Raw genomic sequence first — 27,157 nt, forward strand, 5'->3', positions numbered from 1 at the left:
CCCGAATAACGATGTAAAATAAAAACCTTTGTTTCATTTTACAATATATGCCTGTACAATATAATATGGTTCCATGACATTTTTGAAAAGTGATAAAAAATCATTTAAAGTGATGAAAAAAAAAATCCAGCCTAACCTGAGTTAACATAGTTTTTTTGTTTTTTAACTGAATATGTTATAATATAATATATGTTGAAAAAATATAATGACTTTGGAGGCAACTGTTGTACTACAATATTCTGATCTAAAGTCTAAGGATGGGTTGTTTCACAGAATTTGAACAATTCATCAAATTTCAAAGTAGATTTTCAAGTTTTGTGAAACAACTTGCCAATATTGATATAATAACAGAACTTGAATAGAACCTTCATAGAACTTGAAAATCAACTTGGAAACAACCCGTTCTAAGTCTATATCGGGAGTCCAGTTGAGAACCACGCTGGTTGTCTTCTTGCCAAACAGGAAAACTGATAAAACAAGAACCAATTTGGCCAAAATTCTGTCACAATCCAATAAAATGGGTCTAATGTTAAATGTTTAATGTTTGCATGTTCAAGCGACACTTTGTATTGTTTGCATTTGTAAAATATCTCATTTTGGTTTTAAAATATCCAACCGGTTTCACAAATAACTGGGTTCTAAAAATAGTCGGTTCCAAAAATAACTGGTGACAAAAAAACCTCTTCCTAAAACAATAGGTTAAAAAAATTAAATTATCTAGCGATCCAGTGACAGCAAAGATACAGAGACATAATAAATGGGATGATGATGGTGACTGAACTTTTTGGGGGAGTTGGTTGTTATGCGCCACTTTTTGCAGTATTTTACAAGGAGGAGTGGTATTCTGCCGTCCTTAAGAAAAGAGCGGCTTGTCCCAAAAGGGAAATAAGTGGTGGCCTTATAAATACCTTATAAAATACATATATATTTTTATAAACTTATGCTGAATTGATGAGATTATACAGGGTGTGCTAAGGGACTTACTTGATACCAGTGATTCTTCACATTATTTGGGGGATAAAATTCGAATAAAATTTTGGAATCCGGTGACATTTTTGATGTTTTTTTTTTCAACTTATGGCAGCGTGAACGTCGGGATCACCAGTATGGCAGTGTAAAGTCGGGATCACCAGTATGGCAGGATAAATGTAATTTACGATGGCTGCCGGTATCGTAAATCTGTGTTCAAGGAATTCTGATGATTGAAAGATAAAGGTCTGCGATCTTTGTTGAATTTATTTGCGAGAATGAATTTAAAAGTTAAGTGAACGCAGAGACGGTGGTAGTAGAGAGTGGTGGTTTGGTCGAAAGTTGAAACTAGAATGGCAGAGAGTTGCGTTCCCGTCCGCGCCTGGCTCTCCCGGGGCTTCAGGCGGCGGAGTAATTATTTAGTGTTATCATATGTGGGACGAGTTAAAGTAGTCCCCATATACCTCCCCACCAGCGTCTCTACGCGATACAATAGTAACATATAGTACATAATTACAACAATGAATATTTTACAATGTCAATCATAATTTATAAAAACACAAGTCCATTTATAATCTAAGGTACATAATGTTGTGATAATATTGCGCTCGGTTAGCGACAGGAAAGTAATAACAAAGTAATAATAATAGTGGCTCCATGCCGCCGTTGCATAGTAGCTGTGGCCGTACGAATTTTTATTCGCCGTAGTAAATAGGTACATAAATGATATACAGGTAAACATAATTATTGATAAACGGCAAGCGCTAGTCGCAATGTACTTAGCGTAGTAGTGAGCTACCTGTGTATACTATGATTGTTTACGATGATTTAAAATAGCTTGTTATGACAGTTCTATTGTTGTTTTTATTAATGCACTTTTGACGTAGTACATAGTACTGTGAATATTTACATAATAAAGATTTTATTGTAAGATGCTTATATATGCGTATTATTGATAGTAAATTTTATATTGTTTTTTTTGTTTGGGTAACAGTAATTTATTAGATTGTCTGACATTTGCGATATGATAGTTACGATTAATTTATGGATACGTCAATCTAAGGTTTCTGGTTAGTTTTTTTGCTAATTACTGTGCCTTATGATATTGCCAAATTATTACTGCGCTTGATATCTGTCCGGGAAGTGAACCTGTCTTCCGGATCGAGTTGTCATTTTTGTTATTAGAGGCTGTGTGACGGTTCCTCTTGATGGAATTTCTTCTGTGCTTTGAAAGAATGCAGGTTTCAGTCGATCTATTGATGAATAAACGTGTGATGAATGCGGTAAATCCTTGTGAATGAAAAATTTTCCAGCGCTGTGGTTACTAGCGGGAGTGGGTTTCATCTCATCGAACCTTTTTTGTGGGCGTCCGACGTAGGTGTCGGGTTCTTCGCGGTGGGTTGTGGTGAAGAATTCAGATGGTAGTCTAAGTGTTCTTCCGTACGTCGCTGTGGGTGCAGTTGTGTGTCGTGGTACTTTTGCTTTCTGGCGAGCGACGCACTGTTTGACGAAGTTTTTGGTTTCCTTTGCCATTTTGGGCCAGACGAATCTCTGACGTATGCTGTTGGAGGTGCCGGAGGCGCTTGGGTGGCATACGTTGTATACGTTGGCTATTGCTTGTTCTCTCATGTCTCGAGGAACAAAGGGGCTGTTTATCTCTTCTATTCGAGACAGCGTATCTGCTACGGTGTTGTGATGACCGGAGATGTGTTTGACATCGGTGGATCTGCTACGGTGTTGAGATGACCGGAGATATGCTTGACGTTGTTTCTTGCTGAACGCAAACGTAATCGGTTTGCGATCGGTGTAGATCGGTTTTCCATACCAGTGTGGCAGCGTTGAAATGCCAGATGAGGGTCCTTGCAGCGAAACTCCTCTAATCTGCAATCCTGTTGACTGGTCCGTTAGGGTTCCTTTCTTCAAGTTGACGCTTAAGTTGAAGAAGTGTAAGAAATCTGCTCTTAAAATGGCTTTCGAGACGTCTGCGATGATGAACTTCCACTTCATATCGCGGCGGAGGCCAAATTGGAGATTTATGGTTTTTGTACCGTATGTTTTTATATGTTTCCCACTAGCACTGTATAATGTGGTGGGACATGTATCTGTGGTGACCGTATTGGTCGTGTTCCAGCTTGATCTTGGGAGAACAGATACGTCAGCACCAGTGTCAATTAAAAATTTCTGTCGCGTCACGAGTTCGTGAATGAAGAGACGACAAGTTTTTTGAGGAAAATCGCACGTTTCTACTGCGGGTTTTCCATTGTCGTTTCTTGACTTATTATTAATAAAGGTACATGGTTTGGTGCAATTATGTGATTTGTTACCGAATTTTGCATGGTAACTGCAGTAGCCGTGTGTTGTATTATTCGTGTGTAACGGTCTACCACGTGACCTGGAACGAGGTCGGTGCGCGGAATTTGGGTATGATGTCGATGGATGACGCCATTCGCGGCGGGTGCTGTGATTTTTGTTTTCGAAATAAATGTTTGCCTGTCCATGATCATCTCTCCGAGTTGTTTTAAGTCGACTGACTTCTAGAGTGAGTGCCGAAATTTGTTCTTGTAAGTTTTGTAATATAGCACTGATGTTTGGATTCGAGTTCGGGATGCCATTATAATGTTTATTGTCCATAGTTTCACATTCAGATTTTTGATAAACTTCCGAGATTTTATCTGCTGTGGATGCTAGTTGCGACAGATTGTCGTCGGGTAGTGCGGTAAGAATGGCCTGAATGTGTTGCGGGAGTCTTTGTAGCCAAAGTACGCGAACGATTGGGCTCTCCGATAGCCTGGGACCAGCGAGTTCATGGATTAGTCGAAGCAGTCCAGAAGGCTTCCTGTCCTCGAGCTGTAGTCCGGTTAGAAGACGAGTGAGTCGCTTTTCCTCCGAATCTTGTAACCTCTCGATGAGTGTACTTGTCTGCTGCAGGAGGATTGATGACGATGTCGCTTACGGTCCTGAGGGTCTCCATATCCAAAGCGGCAACAATAATGTTGTACTTGGTGAGGTCATCCTTTAGTCTTGAGTTAGAAAATTGGCTTTCAGCTTGTGCGAACCAAAGTGCAATGTTGTCGCGCCAGCACGCGGGTAGTTTAAACGAGACAGAGTTTATTGTTGTGTCCATTGTGGAATTATTACCGTGGATTTCGTTCGATGTCTGGTTATTCTCGAATGACATATTATTTTGATAATACGGCAAGCAATAGGCAGTATAAAAATAGGCAGATGTAAGTGTAAAAATAGCAAGGAAACAAAAGCAATGACGACAGTAAATTTAGGTTTTGAAAAAAAATTTAAAAATTCAAAAATGTTAGATTGATGATATCCGAAAATTTCAAAAATCCCTTAATCTAGAGTGCATACAATGTAAATAATGTGAATGTACTGTGACGAGTTCAACTTGTCTGGTCACTTAATTTAATAAACATGTAACAATATTGTACACTTGCAAAAATTTAAAAAAAAAAAAAGTTATTTTAGAATGTTCGTATTCGGAAATTTAACTGTAAAATCACTGTATGTAGGATTAATTATGGTTCGTTACTTGGTGTTGATTACTGGGCATTGATTTGTGGTGGATGTTACGAGGTCCGGAACTGAAGTTCTGCCTGCGTAGTAAATCCGGTAGATCCTTGATCTGCGATGAAATTGATGTTGGTCTGCAGAGATTGTTGCGTTCTGCGGTGAATTTGATGCTTGGTCTGCAGCTGCTGGTGCGGTGTTTCACTGAAATTGAGATTTTTTGGCACTATACTATTCGAATATACGAGTTTTTTGGTTCAGATTAGTGGGTATATTTGATATACTTAAGTATCAGAATTTGTGGGACAATAATGTTTTTTTTTTGAAATGTGCTTTATGATTCGACAATCAGACTCTAATAAATATACTGGACTTGAAAATGTTGAAAATGAGATTGTAAGTAATGAGATTGGAAGTTACTTACTCGATTGTCCAGGATTCCAGCTTCAACGATCGACCTACCGTGTCCACTAAAAATTATTATCACCAGAAATGTCGAGGGTCACCAGTGTGGCAGCGTGAACGTCGGGATCACCAGTATGGCAGTGTAAAGTCGGGATCACCAGTATGGCAGGATAAATGTAATTTACGATGGCTGCCGGTATCGTAAATCTGTGTTCAAGGAATTCTGATGATTGAAAGATAAAGGTCTGCGATCTTTGTTGAATTTATTTGCGAGAATGAATTTACAAGTTAAGTGAACGCAGAGACGGTGGTAGTAGAGAGTGGTGGTTTGGTCGAAAGTTGAAACTAGAATGGCAGAGAGTTGCGTTCCCGTCCGCGCCTGGCTCTCCCTGGGCTTCAGGCGGCGGAGTAATTATTTAGTGTTATCATATGTGGGACGAGTTAAAGTAGTCCCCATAAACTTTAATGTTAAAAAATCAGCAGATATTGGATGTATCAATTTTTTTTTGGGGATGGTAAGGAGAGACAAATGAAAGATTAGGTGTGGTATCACAGCGTTTATAGAAGTCAGTGAATTTGATGTGATGACTCCGAACTGATAGTGATCGACGCAGTTGGTGGGTGTGATCGGTGGCAAATTCCTCAGTCCGAAGATAGGTTGATAGATATAGACGACGGCGAATCCTCCAGGTCGATGGTCAACTCTACGTCATTGTGGGCGGAGACCGAAGTTGCAGGTGATGATCAGCACTGGTGAAGACCATGGCTCTTCCAGGTACTCCAGCGTGTAAGAAAGAAACCGAAGGTGCAGTGGACCTGGTCGGCAGATGATGCGAGTGTGGTGAGCTCAAACTGTGCTAGCGACGCCTGGTACACTTGTATGTACCTGTGGCTCGATGTGGGAGCAAGTTGCGGGGCGAGATATAGGACGCGGGTGCAGGGGCGGCCGGATGTCCTAGTAGCAGCTGGACGCTTGAATGAGACTGACTGACTGAGTGCTAAAGACTGACTGACTTGCGGCTGGACGTAACGCGGCTTTTATATAGGAACACTCGCGCCTTGTAGAATCGAGATGAAGATCGGCACGCTTTCACCTCTTATCTTGTAGGTTCCAATTGCGATGCTAGTTGCACATATCGCTGCTCTTCAAACCCTACTTACTGTTTCATAATGATTTGGAACAAAATTGGAAACATCAATGGGCATACATACCAAAAAAGCGGCAAATCTGTTAATAAATATTTAGAAAGGGGCATGATTTTTGTACACATTTGTAAAAAGTGGCAATGACAGTGGATATGTCACTTTTTAATGTGATTTTGGGTAGATGCCACTTTCTCTTGATTAGTTAACGGTAAAATATGGAGATACTGCATTTCTTAGGTTGTTATTTCTCAAATTCCATAAAAATATATTATCTTTTAAATTTTTTTGACATTAGATATTGTACTGGCGGTACACAAAATGGATATAACTTACTTTGCGAAAATTTGGAGACAGCTTGAGGAGTTTGACAGGAAGGCCGTTGGTGGTGCTCTGCAGGGTATGGTATATCGCTAATGGTGAGATTGACCCCTAGGGGACTCCATGATTGAGCGGTCGTTCAGTTGGGTATGTATAAGGTGACCATTTTTAAATTTATTTAACCAGGAGATGAAATTCTGAAAAATTGTTTCTGACCTTCTGGGATTTTTATATTTTCACGAAGTTTGCTTAACATTACCCGAGGTGGATTGGTCATATACTAATAAGACACTGCGATTCCACTGGAAAACGTCTAGCAGACCGCCCCTTGAAAAGTTGGGAAGAGTAACTCCAGATATAACCTTGCTAACTATTTCAGAAAAGAAGTGTTAAATATTCTGAGAAAATAGTTCATAATTTATCGTTTTATAATATAAATTCATTTTATCATATTTTTTTGTAGATAATCAGTAATTCTAATTAGCATTAGGTTAATTAGTTTAATCGTTGCTCAGCAACTTGGCATGCACTACCGCCATGCAAAACCAAACAAAATGCAGATTAGATGAAATAACGGCATAAATATTACTGACAGGCAAACTGGTTAATTTATATTTATTCATAAAAATTATTTATTTTATAAATAATAATATATACTAATAAATACTAACTTGTCCACTTACATATTATAATGCAAACAAAACATTTGTATTATAACTCGTTCAATCCAGTTTATTTGAGCAATTTAACAGTTTTGGTGAGATGGATAATAGAAACAAGTGAGATGGGTCATAAACCATTATTAGCATGAAAACGCTCCCACAAAAGTGTTGCCAACATTGTTCACCCATACTATTGTAAATCGCATCATTTGACCTTTTTTTAATCCTGCACACCAAATGCATAAATTTCATTGCTCCCCGCGCCGCTGCTTTGATAGTCTGTGCATTTTGGTCGTAGTTCGGCTAAAGTCGGCGTGCTTTCATGCCATATCTCCCATTGTATCTATTATCTATGGTATTCGCGTACATACATGGGGTCCGGAAACTCGTAGTAAAAGCGGGAAACTGGTGAATCTACATCACATTTGGAGTCAATCTTGTGGTGTAACTTTTTTGATTTGAGCTTTCGTTTTCATGTAAATCGAGAATGAAGTTGGAATTTTTTGTTCAAATTTGACCAATTTTCTGCTTGTACTTTTGTGTATAACGCAATAAAGCATAAATAGCAAATGTACCTATATACTATATACATGTTCAATCTAGTAATTTAGCAATTTCTCAGTTTTGGTGAAATTGCATTCTGAGTGATGCTTCATTATTACAACATCGTCATAATAAAACCACGATTCCTTCAAATCTGTCTTTATTATTTACAAACATGTTATATAAAATTATAAAATAATGCTGATTATATTCGGATAAAATCCCATTCAATAAATATGGATAATATTAAGTAAGATTTTCAGTCTGGCATTCCGCTTAGGGTAATGCCCCCGTTCTTGCGGTAGATGCACTCATGCGGGGGCAGTTGCCCCAGCAGTGCGGGGCGCAGTAGGGTGGCTGCCCCGGCGCTGTGCCCCGTGCCCCTGAAGGCTACAGTCGCGTCCCTCCCGGCGTACTCCAGAAGGACATCAGAGCCCCCTGGGTGCTGAAAATTACAAGATTCATTAGAAAATTGACCTTCCGACACTAATGTTATTCGCAATTCTCAATTGTCTTTATTTCAATTAAAAATGGTTATTTTTGTTCCTAATACTTGATCTTCATTGTTGTTATTATTTAAATTTAAATTTTCGAATCTTTTGCGCGGTTTTATTTCGATTAGGTACTGTATAGTAATGACTAGCCATTTAATAAATAACGATTCGAAATTTTAAAATTGGAAATTCATATGGCACATATTCTGGTCTAGTAATGTGTAATTTCTATCACCCAAGAAATTCTAAAAATATATTACTATAGGATTCATATGTCATATACTGATTTATAAATGTGGAAATTCTAACTATACAATTGTAAATGTTCTCCAAAATACTCTGGAAAGAATCTCAGACTTGTGATGTCCCGAAAGAAATCATTCATCTGTTCTGAATGCAATTACTAATGTTATCCTGGTAATAAATTACATCTTTGCGATTCTTTCAAGGAAAAAGAAACCATCCTGTCACTTCGAATGCAATCAACTTTGTTCTCAAAATTTGTTTTGACAGCATCGCCATTCCATTGTAAGAATATTATCTAATAAATACACAATTTGGCCGTCCTGAAACGGGAATCCTTCCCAGTTGGACAGACAATGGTTAGTTTTGTTTTGTATTGTTTGTAATTTATTTATTTTATATATAGTATATAAAATAAATAAAATTATTTTCGAATTTTTCATTTTATCCATTTCAAATGTTAAGGTATGGAATCTTTTTAGATTATTTTAAACTTATAAACATGCTCATACATCTGAAAATCACGATTAGGTGGCGTAAACTGTCTTGTACGAACCCCTTTAATAAAATTATAGAAAAAAGTCTTTTTTTTTCTGTAGGTTTACGGCTTTCAAAAGGGGGCCCCTAAACTTAGTATGCCCATAGACCCCTTAACATAACCCAGATCAATGCCGGGTATACGTCAGCGCATATGTAAATATATTTTTGGTTAATTCTGATTACTTCCTTGTTCCTTCTCCGTAAGCTCTACACAAAGTTTTTGTTGCCGCCCCCTTGCTTGGAAGCTGGCGACGCCCCTGTATCAAAGTCAAAGTAGGTAATTTCGATGGACTCCGTGGTCGTGGGGTAAGGCTCTCAACTAGCAGGCCGAAGGTTGCGGGTTCAAATCTTATGTGATTAATTTTTGTTATTTTACAATTTATACCTGCGGCACGTTCCAAAGTGAAAGATACCTGCCCTGGTGTAAGACCACCATTCAGAATTGAAATGGCTCTAGCCGTGTTTGGTGACCAGATCTGACAAGCCGGTTACTCCCTCACCATCCTCTTCCCCATCTCCTTCCCCATCCCCTCTACTTTCAGCCTCATAACATACCCCAATTGGGGATGCCATAGTCTCACTGGCTCCAGACGGTTGGGAGCAGTTGGAACTCTTGTGCGGTATTCGCATAAAAAAGGTAACAATATAATAATTCTCACCTTATCTAGCAGTGTAGTAATGTCGTAGACTCTGTCGTAAAGGACGATCCAGCAGTCTCCGGCGTGGTCGTGCCAAGACACCTCCTCCAGGGCTATGGTCCTCTCTTGGGGCACCGGCGGCGGGGGCGCGGAGGTCCAGGGACTGAACCTCAGCGCGGCCACCGCGAGGGACAGCAGCCCGGGGCCCCCGACTATCTGAGGCCCTCCCGGCGCGTGAGACGCCGCCTGTACTGACGCCATTTTTAGTTAAGGTTTATAGAGGAACAAGGAAGAGGAAGTAGATTGGTGTTAAGTAGAAAGTGACCAGTTTGGAGGTTGGTAGTAAGTATAAAGTGGATAAATATTAGTGCCTAAATTGATATTGGTTAGAGTTTGGCAGTAGGTAAATTGTGCCAGATATAGAGTTGGTGGTAGGTATATAGACTTTAATTTGGATATTGGTAGTAAGTTATATTGTATGATTTGGGGTTTGGTAGTTAGTAGATAGTGCCTGATAGAGGGGTTGGTTGCAGGTTATAGTGTTTAGTTTGGGGAAAGGTAGTAGGTAGCTAGTGCGTACTTGAATTTCGGAATAGATGGCTTAGGTATTACGTATCGTAAATTAATAGAAAAACGAGGAAATAGGATGGAATAGGACTGTGAGATCTTTCGACAAGTTAAATTATTAAGCTTGATAAGTAGGTAGTTGCTTGATCAAGCATGCTGGACGTTCGTTTTTAAATTGCTACAAGGTTTTGCGCAAAAAATTGAAAGACAAGAAAACTTTACGTTTTAAAAATAAACCATAAACATCGAGGTAAAGCTTTTTTAACGATAAAAACGGGAACCAATGACAAAATATGTGTAAATACTCGTAAACGCTGACGATTATTAGGGAGTTGAAAAAAATTCAAATAAAATAGCGAGAGAATCGTAAGAAACTTACAAAATTAATAAGAAAACAATATTAATATTATAAGGGACTAGAATGACTCAAACATAAGCTTTTTAAAGTTAAAAATACATATTGAATTACATTAATTTAAAAAAACAACTTAGGAACATCGATACACCAAAAATACTTAGTAGGTGCTTAAAATACTTGACCCAATGAGTAATATTATAATTCCGAGATGGCTACCAACATATCCTAGTTACGGCTTGGATATTAGGGTATCGGAAGCACAGATAGTTTTATTAGTGTTATTGGAGTATCTACGGTTTAGGGTGGTTGGTTGGCTAGTACTGGAGGGCCCTGAGTGGTCTGGTGCCTCACTATCCGCCGCTGGAAACTGTCGAAGGGATACTGAATAACTGTTAATACTTAATACAGAAGACAGAAGGTTCTGGTAGTTTCAAATGTCCCCCCCTCCCTCATCAACTCTACAGTCGGCTTTGTCAGACTCGACGCATTGGGCTATAGTGAAATGAAACCGTATTAGTGTCAATTGCCGGCAAGACCAAGGGCGGCGAAATGATGTTTAATTGGATCTTTAAAATAAATACTCAAATTGAACTTTGTTTAAAGTTAATACAAACAAGTCAAAATTGGCTGTTAGATTGTATCTCTCGTGGAGACAGAAGGATAACAACAAGAGATGAGCTGATAATGCAATTAGTAACACGCCTTTATACCTAACGCTTTGTAGGGACAATACAGGTCTAGATTCTAGATTGATTAAAAAAAGTAGCTTTGTATAATGAAAAGAATTGGGTACTGACGAGTGCGGCGATAGGGGGAAAACAATCTCTTTTCTTACGTTCGTTGACCCAATGTTACTAGAATATACTATATATTTTCTAAAAACCTTGGTGTTGACCGTATGCCTATCCACGTTTAAAGTCCTGGCATATGCGGCGATAGGGGAGAAACAATCCGTTTCCTTGCGCGATGTTGGGAAATTGGCGGGTAGCCTCTGGTGTTGGCCCAATGTTACTAGAATATATTATGCAATATATTTTCTAAGAACCTTGGTGTTGACAGTATGTGCTCTGCACATTTAAAGGTCAGATGTTTGTTAATATTTAGGCCTAGATATTTTTTACTAACTAGACTGTGTAAGTCTCATTCTTCTGTTTGTAATGGTTTTTCTTACCATAGCCAACCGACAAGATTTTTATAAAATGACGAAAATTGTAATTAAAAAAGAAGGTCAGTAGGTCCTACCCCCTACCTGTCTATCCATCCAATTAAAATAAGTCAGTTGGAGTAAATTAATATATGGCATGCATTCAAATTACTTCATTAATTCATTGAAATAAAGATTTTTCATCTTCCGATATACACATTATACTAGATGAGAAGTTCCGTCTCCCATTCACTAGAAGGAAGTTTTTACAATGAATTAATTAAATGTATTATTTAGAAGTTAAAAATTTACGGAATTTTTCCCGTACGCATTTATCCAAAATGACCATTAATGATTTGGACCATATCATTTTAAAATTTAAATAGTTCTAAATTCTAACTAATAACTAACCATCGATCAACCGTTTACTCGCAGGGTAGGTTAGGAGAATAGAGTTAGAGAGGATAGACTTTAGTAAGTGTTAAAAGCCTGGTACCTACCTAGGAATTTAGGTACCTACAGACGTAAATATTAATTTATCAACTGAAAAGCTTAGACCGTGAGCGGAACGTGTGCAAGTACAGGGTTTTCCAATAAGAGGTGTTATTTTGATATTCAATCGTAAAAGATCGATGGTTTAGTTGCTTGTGTGGTATGCAGCGCCGTCTCGTTGAAAGCAAACGTTTTCCAGATCAATACCATCCAATTCCGGCCATAAAAAAATCATTAATCATCTCTCGATAGCGCAATCCATTCACCGTAACTGTTGCTCCAGCCTCATTTTCGAAAAAGTAAAGTCCAATGACTCCGCCGGACCATAAACCGCACCAAACAGTCACACGTTGAGGATAGAGAGGCTTTTCAACAATAAATCTTGGGTTTTCCGAGCCCCAGATGCGACAAGTTTGCTTGTTGATGAAGCCACCGAGGTGGAAATGGGCCTCATCACTCAAGATGATTTGCATTTGATTCACTCAAGTGAATTTTAATAATTTCAATGCGTTGTTGAAGCATGTATCGTTCCATTTTTATTAATGGCGTAGTTTCTACTTGTCAAATGTCAAATAATGACAGCTTCAAAAGTAATATCTACCGAAATAGCGGGCTATTCAAAATAACACCTCTTATTGGAAAACCCAGTATATATTTAAATAATGGCATACAGATTTGGTGCACGTAGCTGGTACCGAATCTTCTTGGTACCGATTCTTCTTGGTACCAAATAATTAAAGTCAAAGTAATCTATTTTATTTGATTTATTATACGCCAATGAACTGCGGTTTTCTAGCGACAGGTAATAAGATCCGATTGGCATTCTCCATAAGTTATATTTTAGCGATGTACACAGTACACACACGTCGTATGGGTAGATACTTTTACTTCAAAACAGAGAAGGCAAACTGATGAATAAATATTTTTTGAATAATTTCTTACTTTGAATGGAATTCTATCAACGATATTATACTATTAGCCTGTTTAAGATATCCCAACCAACGAAATGCTATAAAACGTTGCGTAACGAATTCAAATCAGCATTCTCACCTGATAAAAACTTTTTCTAGCTGTAATAATCACATGACTACTCTCAGTCATAGAGTTTTTTTCACTCGCGCGAGATTTTTCGTGTGGCATTAAAAAAACATTCTCCAATGGTATTTAAATTTTAAATTTAAAGTTTTTAGGTATAAATTTAAACTTGTTTTCGGCTTGTGTATACTATGGTAATGGTAATGCTACGTATGCGAGCCGAACTGCCGAACTGAATCACAACTTATGGGAAAGAAGTAACCTCAAATGGCCCGAAACGCCGCTCGCGGTTGCTTCGTTCCTTTCCCGTAATTCGTGGCTCAGTTTGTAAATGTACACGTACCATAATACGCTCAACCTATGCACGAATAAACTCTGCACGAGATTAATTAACAGAGAATTCACGAAATTCGAAAACCCAAAAGTTATGGAATAGAAATCAAAATGTATAATAGAGCTAATTAACAACCTATTTATGAAAGAATAAGACAGAGACGCCTGAGGGTCAATTACGGTTCTAAAGATAAGGAATTGTGCTTTTATTCTTAACATTAAGAACTATTCTGGTTCTATTTAAGGGTAAGGAATTATCCTCAATTTTCAAATCAACGACTCTAGAAACATTTCTGGTTCTACTTATGGATAAAGAATTGTCCTCAACCTTAAAATTGACGACTTTATCGACAATTCTAGTTCTACTTAAGGATAAGGAATTATCATCAATCTTAAAATTAACGACTTTAGGGACAATTCTGGTTCTTTTTTTTTATGTGACAGGGGAACTATGTCACCACCCGGTTGGGCGGCGTTGTGAGGCGGAATAAGGTAGGGGCTGTAGGAAGGGATTTGTTAATGCGGGCCTTGAAGAGGCTCGGATTATAGGAGGGAGGAAAAACAGATGCCGGTAGCTCGTTCCACATACGAGCCGACTTACACAAAAACGAGGATACTTAACTTAAGATCTACTTAAGGATACGGAATTATCATCAACCTTAAAATTAACGACTTTTGGGACGATTCCGGTTCTTAAGGATAAGTAATTGTCCACAAGCTTAAAATCAACGACTTTAGGGACGAATTCGGTTCTACTTAAAAGGATAAGTAATTGTCCTCAACCTTAAAATTAACGACTTTAGGGAAGATTTCGGTTCTAATTAACGATAAGTATTTGTCACCTTTTTTATGTTATACGAGAGAACTGGAACCGCGATTCAAGAGATAAGTAGTTAAGTTGGAGGCGTCTTTTAAAGGTCATTGGGTAGGTAAAAAGGAAATAGAATAGGAAAACTTAAAGAAGAGATGACAACAAAATTTAAAAAAAAAACTATATAAAAAAATATCTAACGAAGTTGACCATATTTTAGCTTTTTTAAAATTACAGAAAATATTTAAAAATAAATCTGTTTTATTTTTTAATGTGAACGCCGCACAACGAAGTCCCAACTCCCAACTGCTCCTAACCGTCAGGAGCTAGTGAGACTATGGCATCCCCACTTGGGGTATCTTGTGAGGCTGAAGGTGATGGGTAAGAGGAAGGTGCTCTCTGAAGTTCGTATGTACTCGTATTTTGTCCGATACTACATATATAATTATTTAAAGTGTGTATGACACGCGATAATAATAATGATAATATATTTTGATTACTGAAGTAATTATAATATTATATTCTTAAATTTATAATCTTTGTTCAGTTATATTTCTTTCTTCTTGACTTTTTTTGTTGTATTTGTATCTTTATGTAAGGAATGTTGCAATGTGTAAGTTTTATAGCACTGCCAACTGCTAACTCCTGGGGTAAATGACACTGCTGGATTACATATTTCAGCATTATTACATGTTTGCAATAATGCTGATTAGCCGGTGTACTTACAATGGCATAATGTTTAGGATTCCACTAATCAGCATTATATTCTAAGATGCTTAAAGTTAAGTAAGAATCGCGTTAAGTTACGAGAAAAATTAAAAATAATAGTTTCGGTAGTTTGTCTCTGTGTAACTCTTATTAACATGACAACTAGAAATGGGATTTTCTTTTATTTTAAAAAATAGTTTTAAAAAATGTGAGAACGATTCACACAAGCGATAAAGTAGGTGCCTTCAGTGGGTGTTTAATAATTCTGTATTTGAAATGTGTATTTCTTTTTATAGTGATTTATTTTGGGGTATTATGCCGTGTTGCGCTATGTCCTTCTTTATAAAGCTAACGGGGGCAACCGTAAGCGCAAAACAGATAAGGCAAATCATAAGAACCGTATCTGCCCCAAACAGAAGACAGAATTGAACAAGAACCAAAAGGCTGCGCTTTCTTGTCCTATGTTCACAATGTGAACAGTGCGAATGTGCGGATTTAGATGGTTTTATCAATAATTATGAATGAAAATATTAAAATTAGGTATATATTTTTAGTACGATAATCATAATCAGCAAAATAAACTTAAAGTAGTGTAAATATCCAATTACCAATAATAATTCAATGTCGAGGGCTATGAAATGTTTCAGTCTTTTCGTACGAGTATAGCAGGCGCAATCAACGCGTTCGGGGCGGCCAAATAGATTTTCTACTATTCCATTTGTATCTAATTTAGTTTATTATTGAAAATAGCTTCAATGTATTAGAGGAACTAAAATCAATTTACGTTCAAAAGGGACACAAAATAACCTTCTCATAAGTCTAACCATAATTTGAATAAAATGCTTCCATAAACAAGAAAAATATGCAACTTTCCGATAATTTTCAAATAAAATTAATTACGTATTTACAATCAGTCAGCGCATGTTGAATGTCATGAGTGATAATGTTATTTTATTTGTTTGAAATTTCATCAGTTTCGTGCGAGTAATTATAATCCATATTGTTATGATAACATAATTGAGCACACGCAAACACCGAAGACAGTAAGGAATTCAAATTCTTCTATTAAATGCCATTCTTTAGATATATTTATAATGTGTTGTCTACAATTTAATAAATGGTAGATATTGTCAGAGTAATAAGATCTTCTCCAGAATGTTATTAATATCGTAAGACATAGACTTATTGAATTAACTGCAGTTTAATCAAATTGTACATTATTTGTAATAATTTTATTTTTAATTTTTTTTTTTTTTTTTATTTATTGCACAACAGATAGATTATCCAATTACTGTACAATTCTCAATTTGACAATCTTAACACCTATGAAGATAATTATTATACAAAAAAAACTTTAGGCTATTTAAAGAAGAATTATATATATCTAGTGCTTCTGAGATTTCATTCAATAGCACCATTCCTCTTGTCATGCTATGTTGTGCTAGAATATCTTTTATGCCATATGGTATTTTGAATAAGTCGTGTCGACGACTACGGCTGAAGTTTTCGGGCACGTATAAACCATATCATTCCAAGAGGAACGGGCTATCAATATAGTTATGAATTATGTTAAAACTAAGTATTGCAAGATTTGCATGACGTCTAGTTTCCAAGCTAAATCTATTTGTTGCCTCAAGTAAGTCCACATGGTGCATGAACCTTGGATAAGTTCCACGCATCCGCATATAGACATACCTGAGGAATTTTTTCTGGATTTGTTCCAGCATATTAATATACTTAGTTTGGTGCGGAGTCCACACACCACTAGCATACTCCAGCTTACTTCGTATGACGCCATCAAACATGGCTATCATTGCATCTGGGTCGTGAAATTGTTTACATGTTCTGGTGATAAATCCCAGGAGTTTGTAGCATGCTGTAGTAAGTCGTGATATGTGGTCCGAGAATGTTAGTTTGGGATCAAAGACGATACCGAGATCTTTATAGCTATTGACTCGGCATAATTTTTTCTCTTTAATGGTGTAATCAAAAACTACGGGCTTCTGAGAGCGGGTATATGTCATTGTTACGCATTTTTTAATATTAAATTCTAGTTTGTTTTTATCTGACCATTCTGCTATAGCATCAAGGTCAGATTACATTTTTAAGCAGTCTTCGTAAAATATTATTTCCATCAAAAGTTTGAGATCATCCGCAAATAAAAGACATCTGCTATATTTTACACAGACCTGGATGTCGTCTATAAGTATTAGGAACAACAGAGGACCAAGGTTTGACCCTTGGGGAATACCTGACAAGGCGGGGAATTGTTTAGATTCCTGTCCATTTATTGATACATATTGTCTTCTGGATTTTAGATATGACGCGAAGAAGATAAGTGTCAGTTGATCGAAGCCAAGTTTAAACATTGTAAGTAATAAAATATCATGATCAACTCGATCAAAAGCCTTGGCAAAATCCGTATACACTACATCGGTTTGGTGTCTCGAGTCCAGTCCGACGGCCACCAATCGCGAAAATGTTAACAAATTTGATACCGTGGATTTTCTTGGCATGAAACCGTGTTGGTTTTCTCCTAGAAACGGCATAATTTGGTGATGTAATTTCTTATAAATAATCATTTCAAATATTTTGGGTATAGTTGACAGAATGGCAACAGGTCTGTAATTCTTAATATCAGCCTTGTCTCCAGCTTTGAAAATTGGGCTCACACGCGTGAGTTTCCAGGAATGGGGGAAACAACCAGTAGAAATGCTTAGATTATATATATAACTCAGTGGATGACTTATGATTTTTGAGATATAAGCAATTGTATTAGGGGGTATTCCGTCTGGGCCTGCCGCCTTATCGAGCTTTAAAGTCCGAGTACAGGCATCTACTTCCTCTGCACAGGTTAGCCAATATGACCACTTTGGAAACGCAGTCGACGCAATTTAACAATTGACGATTTTTACAGATTTTTTTAACAGATAAAATAATTAAAAAAACATATTAAAATAAGTATTATTTAACCAAGGAACAGAAAAAAAATTGCAGATAAATCTGGGAAAAAAATCGTTAATATAATATACGTATGTCTGCGTGCGTTGTTAACTTGCCGAGTGATACGGTAGTGAGCGAAAGGATAAAGAATTTCGGTCACCGTTCCACGATGGGCGGTTGTCAGTGGTAGCCGGCGGTCTGCCGGCTATAATGGACGTATCATAAGTTTTATGCATGGCCTATGTTTTCTGTTTTCAGCACTGATACATTTGACTTATACCCACGTGTCACTCTGTACTATAAGTAAATGATTTAGGTATACAAGTCAAAAATGTAAACTATTAATTTTGATTCAACTTAAAAATGACAAATTTCTTAAATAATATTTCTAATAATAAATAATATTTCTGAACATACTTCCTACTGCTAACTGCCAACTTACTTACATTGTGTTCAACGTTAATGGGTAGGTATAGTAGTGATAGTGGGGAAATGCGGGGGCTTGTTTCCCAAGGGAATTGCATAAAACTATTAACTACTGGATTAAACTGCATAACACATTGTAGGTAAGAGTATATACCTACCCTTCACAAGTTTCCCAAAGAAACATTTGTGCTTAATCAAGTGACTCTTGATGCTTTATATCTTCATATGACTCCGGATACCCACAAGCATCCCAAGTGACCGACACTAGTGGGACTACGGATTCCGCAATTTATTCATAAATCCTAAGTTAGCTCCTCACAACGTCGTGTGTGATAATAATTATTAATATATCACAAACAAAAATATCATTTGAGGTCAATATACTTTCAACATACTTTCTTAATTCTTGTTATAAAATGAATCTGAAATATTTTTAATCTCAGTAATTTCATATGGGATTTTATAATACAAATTTCTGGGTGCTCGATTTCTTCCTTTTGGGTAATCTAATTCGTTTTGGATTTTTCGTCCCATGTCCGTGTATCTCGTGGTTGTAATTTATTTTTCGTTTCATTTCCCCAAGAAATCTATTTAGATCTGGTCACCAATTACTTAAATTGGCTGAATAACCTCAGCATCCCACTCTAACATCTACCAACGATACAAACCATTGTTTAGAACTAATAATATATCAAGACTACTAAATAATTTAGTGTACCCAACTGAACCCAGTTGAAACTTTAAAAAAATCTCTAAGTATTTGACCAAAAACTAGAAAATACAATACCGGTTGTTGCTTTAGTGAAATTCACGGACATTCATAAATCCTTATAATATATTATGTGTCTGTGATCAAATAGCTCTGTGACAAACAGTGAGTTATTATTTCTGAATATTTTTATATGCCGGATCGAGATGTTTAGAATTTCAATTTTATGAATTTCTTTTACATTCGATAATATTATTATTAATTCTTTTTAAAATAATGTTTAGAATTGTTTGCACGGGCGACGAAATGAACGTTTGAAAAGGACTATATTATAATGGCATTGGAGGATGCTGAATTGTAAATGCTTTCCTAAAAGTGTACCCAAAGTTTTCGCAAAAAAACGACGTCATTTTGTTATCCTAAACATTAACCTGTTGATGAAGTTCTAGAATACGATTAAATCGCATTGATTACAGAATATAATCTTACATTTTAAAAATCCTCCAGCAATGTCTACCCAATGTCTGAACGCAGCGATCAACCATTTGATGAGACCTTTGACTTCATGGAAGCTGCTTTTGCGTTAATAAATAAAAGGCTTACAAAAAAGGTTATTAAAAATAAAAGGCTTACATCTTTTAGTAGCGTGGACTATGGATAAATGATGCATCCAATTGTGCTCCTTTTGGATAACTGTACATAACATATTACATATGTATTATATACTATTCTGTGTGAATCAATGCACAAAATTATTGTTTTTTATTTTATTTCAATGTTGTAATTATAGAATACATTATATTCTTGTTATTATTATATCCATTATTTCAATAAGCACAGTAACATATCACATTCCACTATACATGTCAACATATTTTTAGTTTAATAGACTTATCGACCATGCCTAGTGGAAAATGTTAACTTTTGCTGCTAAGCCAGAAATATTATTACTAGAGATGTGCCGATTATGACTTTCGCCGACTAGTTGACTAGCCGATTAGTCGGTTGTAATAAGACCGACTAGTCGGCTAAGCCGATTTCGGTTTAAAGCAGAAGCTTTAGTCTTCTTACATCATAATTTACCCTTAATTAAAAAATATAAGTAAGTTATAAAAAATATAAGGAGATTATGATATTTTTGGTTGTCACAATTGTGACTTTGATTTGATTAGATTATGTAGGTATGGTTATAAGAAATATGTTTTTTTTCATTTTTTTTTTGTTTTTATCAAACAGTTCATGTTTAGAATTTTTGGATTTTTATATACATATATTACTGTGCATATTGTACATACAATCTTGCTTTAATACATATAACTGAGTTTGTTAATTTAAAAAATCTACTTTTTATTTTAATAATAAGAAATACTTATAAATGTTCATTGAAGATAAGAAGATATTATGTTGTTATTTTATGTTAATTAGGATAGGTACTAATTTTGTTCAATAAATGTCATAATTATGTTTTCTTTACAAGCAAGTAATTTTAAAAACTGATTACCAAAGGAAAGATTGCTTTACATTTTTTAATGTATAAGACTGATTATAAAATAAAAAAAATAATATATAATCAAGGTTTTTATTTCATGTAGTTCCCCGCATTCATATTATTGAGAAATACATACAAAGTAAGAAGCCGGATAGTCGGCGCTCTTTGCCGATTAGTCGCCGACTAATCGACGACTACAATAGTGGCCGGATAGTCGGCTTTACCGACTAGTCGCCGACTAGTCGGAACATCTCTAATTATTACATTTTTGATATTTTTTTAAAGCATGAAAATGTATGCTTATTCAATTTTTAAAACATTAAACCCACACAGGAGGCCCAGTATGGGTTTACATTCAAAACAAGATATTTGTATCTTGTGAGTCAATTACTTATTGCAAGCGCCCTCTTTGTGTGTATGGAATTATACTCGAACATTAAATTATCCCAACCGTTTCTCTTTATTTAACTACTTAATTAGTTTCTCAATAACAGTGGATACCCGAGCTATTTTAAGTCGACCCTGTAATATTTTGTATTAGTTTAATTTAATTAATTGGTGTTCTGTTTCAGGAACCACATTTCACGTCATTAAATATCGACATGACATTAAATTTATTGTTACATTATATATAATGTATTCAATGTATTATGTATCTTGTACACATCAATTTATTGTATGCAAACAAAACAAATGCATATTAAATTGTGCATACGTATTAACATATCTCTGCTGTGTCATAATAATATATATCGCAATCCCACTAGGGCGTGTAATAAATAAATAAATAATCTTTTTCTAAATGAGATTCTTGAAAGGTCAATACTCTTACATACCATGTCTTGAAATGCAACTAAGTAAAAGTCTGCAGTGGAGTCCATTGTGGGTCTTTACTGCGCAGGGTATTACAGCTTTCTGTTTATTTCAATTCCTTTCTGACCCATGAGACGACGAGCTTAATCTAAATGCAAACAAAGGTTGGGAATTCTGTCACATTTTATTGACAATCAATTCGATGATCAGCGACACAAACCAAACATGTTTTTCTACCACACTACTACACGCCGTGACGGATCACGTGATATGCGGTCTGTCTCATATGTTACCGTGCTGCTGGAACGAGACGAAGTATTTATCACGTGACCCGCCAGGCTGTATCCAACTACACAGTGGTGACGTGTGATGAATAAATATATATTTGTTTTTAATTGAAAAAAATATCATCGGACGGAAAATGACATCTAAGTTTTTCCCTCCAAAAATTCTCATGAATCGTTGGTTGAAATCCTTAAGGCGAAGCTTAATGCCAAATCACTATTTTGATTAATCTTCATAATGAATTGGTGTATATTATGAATACCAAAAAATATTCTTTAGATAAATTGAAGGTTTTCCTATCGCTTCGCTTGAGTAGAACACAAATAAAATAATAAATTACTAAATAAAAAATATAAATGTAAACTACTAAAAGTGTTTTTTTTTTTCAATAGAAATGTATGAAGGCATAAAGGAAAAAAACTTAAAAACAATACATTATTATAGCTAAGCTTATCTGTGACAGTTTCAGTTGATTAACTTTTTTGCTTTCTTAGAAAATTATTTAGAAAAAAAATAAAAAAAACAGTTTTTTGCTTCAAATCGAACGCTTCTAGACTCCGTTTATCAAACGATTTAATGCCTATTACCTTCAGTATAAGGTACCAAGAATATACACATTTTTGGCTTGTAGCTTCCTCTTAACTATTGTTACAACCTGTATATTGTGCGCGGGTCAACCATAAGTTATTTACCATAAAAAATTATTATGCGTAGTAAAAATGAATAATAAATGACCGATCAGCAGCTGAGTTGGCATCGCATTTGGGTCCCACCCAGGCGTCGTGCGTTAAATTCCACGGCTGGCTAAGACCTCCACACGACACAACATTTTTTGCTTACTCTGGTGGTAGTAGAAGATTTTAGAATATTTCAGGTTATTCGTAACCCGGGAATGTTTGTCCTCTTTAAAAAAAACTAAAATTAACATGATACGCAGTGAATAACCGGTATTTACGTAACCAAATCAATCCTTCCAGGTATGAATGCCATTGGAATAATTAATCAGTTAACACTCATACTAGCTAACTATATTGTGTAATGTAATCCATCGTGTCATATCGTATAATAGACAAAGCTAGAAGAAGCCGAGAAGAAGAAGAAGGTTAATTGAATATTGTAATTTTACCTAACCTAACCTAACCTTATTCGCTTTTAGGTAGTAATACAATGATTACCATTCCACTAATTCCACTGCACGATTAGTATTAGTATTGATTTTTTTTTATAACTTCCGATTTTATATCCTGGTTAAATCTTTCCCATAGGAAAAACTAAACCCTTCCACACACTTTTCCACAAATGATCATCAATCAATCATCAATCAACATTATTCAAGTGCATTATATAAGCAAAATAAATACAAAACAATACAAGAACAACACGTCAACTCACCAGAGATCAAATGGGAAAATAATTCACCGACTCCAGATATTTTCATATCAGAGGGTTCGGCTCGGTAGAACTCCTAACAGGGCCTATAAATCCTACAGATCCCTTGCATAAATATTTAAAAAATCTTTCGTAATCCTACATGTATTTAAAATGACTGATTTTTGCATCTTAAGAAATAAATTTTTTGATAGATCTAATACGCCTAAATTTTGAATAAAAGAGCTAGGTATAATGCCAGTAGCAGAAATAACGAATGGTAATATTTTTATAGTCTGAGAATGCCAAATTCTTTTTATCTCATTTCATAAATCTGTGTATTTTTTCATTAACAGATTTTTGAATATTACAGGAATTTGGAATAGCGACATCAATGATATAAGTTATTTTTTTTTAATTTTGTCATGTAAAACTATATCGGGTCTATTATGACTAATCGTTCGGTCTGTTAGGACGGGTTGCTTCGGAGAATTTGAACAATTCATCAAATTTCAACGTTCATTTCCGGGTTCTGTGAAAGTTCTATTCAAGTTGTGTTATTATATCATTATAGGCTAGTTGCTTGAAAGAACTGAAATAAAAACAGAACTTAAAAAAATCTTTCACAGAGCTTGAAAATGAACGTTGAAATTTGATGAATTGTTCAAATTCTCCGAAACAACCCGTCCTTAGTATAGTTTTATCATAATATATTTTATAAAATTCGTTTTCTAAAAATGAATTTGGTTCGTATTCATAATATGGTACTACATTACGGCAGTCAATCAAGTTATGTTTAATTACCAAACTTTGGTGACTTATTTTTAAAACTTGATTGTGCCTAAATGTATACTCGGACGGTGCTAATATAGAACATCCCGATATAATATGTTCTATAGTTTCCGGAAAAGCCAAACATTTTCTACATAAATCATCAATTTGATTTGTATCTTTGATTATATGCTTCCTATAATTTTTAGTATTAATGACTCTATCCCGAATGGCAAGCATAAATCTTTCTATTTCTGCGCTCAACTCTCCAATACTCAAACATTTGTTTGACGAAAATTTGTCAACATACGTTAGTATTAGTATTAGTACATGATCAACAGGTCTATTAGCAGTGTGTATTCGCAATCAAGTAGAATTAACGAGTTAAAAATTGAAAATTTGTACTCAAAATGAAGTAAGTGAAAATTCTTATTAATATCTCGTCGCAACCTGCTTCGCTATTAGAACGCGATAAGCGTTGTGCATTGAAAGGATTCGTTAGTTTTAGTCAGAGCGTTGGGAGAGTTGGAGGTCAGTTGGAAGTCAGTTGGAGGTAAAAAAGCGGAACCAATTTTTTCGTTTCATCTCTCATCTAAATATAATACATCAATGATCTACTCTCTGTTTTCTCGCTTTAGTTATCTCCCGTTCGAAATAAATGACAAAACTGGAAGAAGATAAATGTGCATGTTTTTGAAACCACTTAAGGCGAAGCTTAAAGCTAAATCACTATTTTGATTAATCTTTATAACGAATTGGTGTACATTATTAATACCAAAAATATGCTTTAGATAAATTGAAGGTTTTCCTATCGTTTCGCCTGAGTAGAATACAAATAAACAAATAAATATATTTTCAATATAAATGTAGGGAAGCGTAAAAGAATTAAATTTTAAAAAATACAGTATTATAGCTAAGATTATCTGTGACAGTTTCACTTGATTAACTTTTTTGTTTTCTTATAAAATTATTTACAAAAATAAAATAATAAATAAAAACCAGTTTTTTGCTTGAAATCGAACGTTTCTAGACTCCGTTTATCTAGCGATTTTAATGCCTATTACCTGCAATATAAAGTATACCAAGAATATACACATATTTGGCTTTTAGCTTCCTCTTAATGCCTTACCCATAGGTTATCAATTGGCTTAGAAAAATTGTTGTGGAAAGATTTTTCTGAGAATATGAAAATGCTACAAAAATAAAAAAGAGTTACGTGTTTTTTTTAATGCTGACCATGCAATTGTCCTTCTCAGCTAGCGCACGTTTTTAACCAAATTGTAAACAATGATTTATTGTAATGTGCCGATAATACTGATTAAATTTATATTAAAAAAATCAACGACAAACACTCAATTTCGGTTACGTACCTTTGACAAATATCTGACAGCTGTGACCACGTGGGCTCTATTGAAAAAAATATATGTATGAAGTATGAGTGAGCAAACGAAAATAAACACCATTTTAATAATACTCCTTCTTTAGCCAACGTTTCGGACAGCATTACAGGATACATCATCAGAGCAGATCTGAGATGTGTGCCACACATCCAGAGATGTGCAAAATGGGTACCCAAAACCATTTGAAATACAAAATGGAAATGGGTCAAAACTTTTCCATTTGAAAATGCAAAATGCAAAATGGGTTTTAGAAAAGCATTTCAAATGCAAAATACCTATTTTCAAAATGCATTGAAAATGCAAAATGGTTTCTCAGGTCAAACAATTAAAATAATTATAGAATTTTTAAACAATTTTGTCATTTAATAATGGACATCAATGTAAAACAAACATATTACATGATGGTAAATCCATAAACACCACGACTACAGATTATGAAACCACGAAAAATTTGCGCGGGACTAATGTTGCCAACGTAAAAACATAGAAACTGCTATCTAACATTTAATATTACAGCGTCATGGCCCCATGTTCAGTACCTATTTGAATCAGTATTTTTTGTAATGGTAACACTCAATTGCCAGGGCTCCTACCAGGGAGCAACTTGACAAATGTAAATTATCTCTCATAGCGAGGTTGAGGACCGACTGATATTTGGGGCTTATGAAAAAAAGATGAGTGGGGATAGTAGAGGAAGAATGTTGCAAAAAAGCATTTAAAATGGAAAATGCATTGAGAAAAGCATTTAAAATGCAAAATGCAAAATGGTTTTTAGAAAAGCATTTAAAATGAAAAATGGAAAATACCCATTTTGCATTTTGCAATGGATTGGATTCCATTTGAAATGGATTTATTTGAAATAAAGCACATCTCTGCACATATCACACATCTGCCCTGATGATGGACACTGTAAAGCTGTCAGAAAGGTTGGCCAAAGAAGGAGGAAGCGCAACACGGCATAATACCCCAAAAATAAATCATTATTACACTTTTGGCCGTGAAAAACGATTAAGAAGTTTAAAAAAATATTTGTACATGGATGGACCGAAATAAAATTATCACGCAAAAGACTCGTTAAAAATCAAGTTGTTAGTTCATAGTAGGTTATTTTCGCCAAAAAGTTGAAAAAAAGAATTATTTTCTGTTTGAACGGGTTGTTTAATAGAATTTGAACAGTTATTAAAATTTCAAAGTTAAAAATGAAGTTCTGTGAAAGCTCCGTTCAAATTATTTTACTATTTCATGTTGCGTTACTGAGCAAACCACTTGGCTGATCGGAGCCTCAGATTGATCATGAATCCTCTGACCCACCATCTAAATAATTTTTAAATAGTTATCCTAATTAATACATCATAATCATAGGCTAAAATAATTTTAATTATAAATATATATTCATTAATAATCAATAATATTATAAAATTGATTTAAGTGGCTACCCATCAAATGCAATTTTGCAAAGGTCAGTTCGTCGTAGTATAAATATTAGTAGTTTGCAGTTATTGACAATAAACAACATTGCATCCAAGGCAATGGTTTTGGTCGCATGTTTTTGGGGCCCTTCATAGACCAAACAAATGAGAAACCAGAAGTACCCATGGTCCCGCCGCTGAGAGCTCCGTGATAAAGATTGACCCTTATTTATTATTTTAATTATTTCACGCCCATAAGGATTTTACAAACATAATACATGACGAAAATTTACAAAATCACACATAAATAACATATCAGTACACACATATAATACACATCAGTACAATAGATACTTTTATTTATTGTTATCAAGTTTAATTTGTAGAACTCCATTTTAATTTTAATTTAATTTTAATCAATAATATTATTGAATTCCGTAAGTCTAAACTTAAACTTTAGGGTGCACAGTTTACACCCGCGCTGAAAGAGATATTATAATTATTATTATCAGATTTATAAAAACAGTTAATAATAATATTATTGTTTTGTATTTATTTTATTAAGTTCTTGCATTGTTTTGTATTTATTTTGCTTATATAATGCACTTGCATAGTG

General features: G+C 35.2%; 1 protein-coding gene across 3 annotated transcripts in view; it reads right to left on the bottom strand.

Moving 5' to 3' along the window:
* Nucleotides 1-7,717: 7,717 nt before the first annotated feature.
* The window catches only part of LOC149424471 (cytochrome b5), a 44,901-nt gene continuing 25,461 nt past the window's right edge, over nt 7,718-27,157 (bottom strand). Inside the window, exons 1-3 of one of the 3 annotated variants that reach the window (XM_089651610.1) lie at nt 21,332-21,413; nt 9,502-9,726; nt 7,718-8,010 (exon numbers count right to left, since the gene is read on the bottom strand). In XM_089651610.1, the coding sequence (XP_089507736.1) occupies nt 7,825-8,010; nt 9,502-9,726; nt 21,332-21,376 (456 nt within the window). In that variant the 5' untranslated portion in view covers nt 21,377-21,413 and the 3' untranslated portion in view covers nt 7,718-7,824. Of the gene's footprint in view, nt 8,011-9,501; nt 9,727-21,331; nt 21,414-27,157 lie in introns of those variants that run through there. The other 2 variants (XM_089651611.1, XR_016305790.1) reach the window with 2 other exon arrangements.

This window comes from Hesperophylax consimilis, chromosome 4, assembly GCF_061612785.1.
Source record: "Hesperophylax consimilis isolate HC1 chromosome 4, BYU_Hcon_1.0, whole genome shotgun sequence".
NCBI lineage: Eukaryota > Metazoa > Arthropoda > Insecta > Trichoptera > Limnephilidae > Hesperophylax > Hesperophylax consimilis.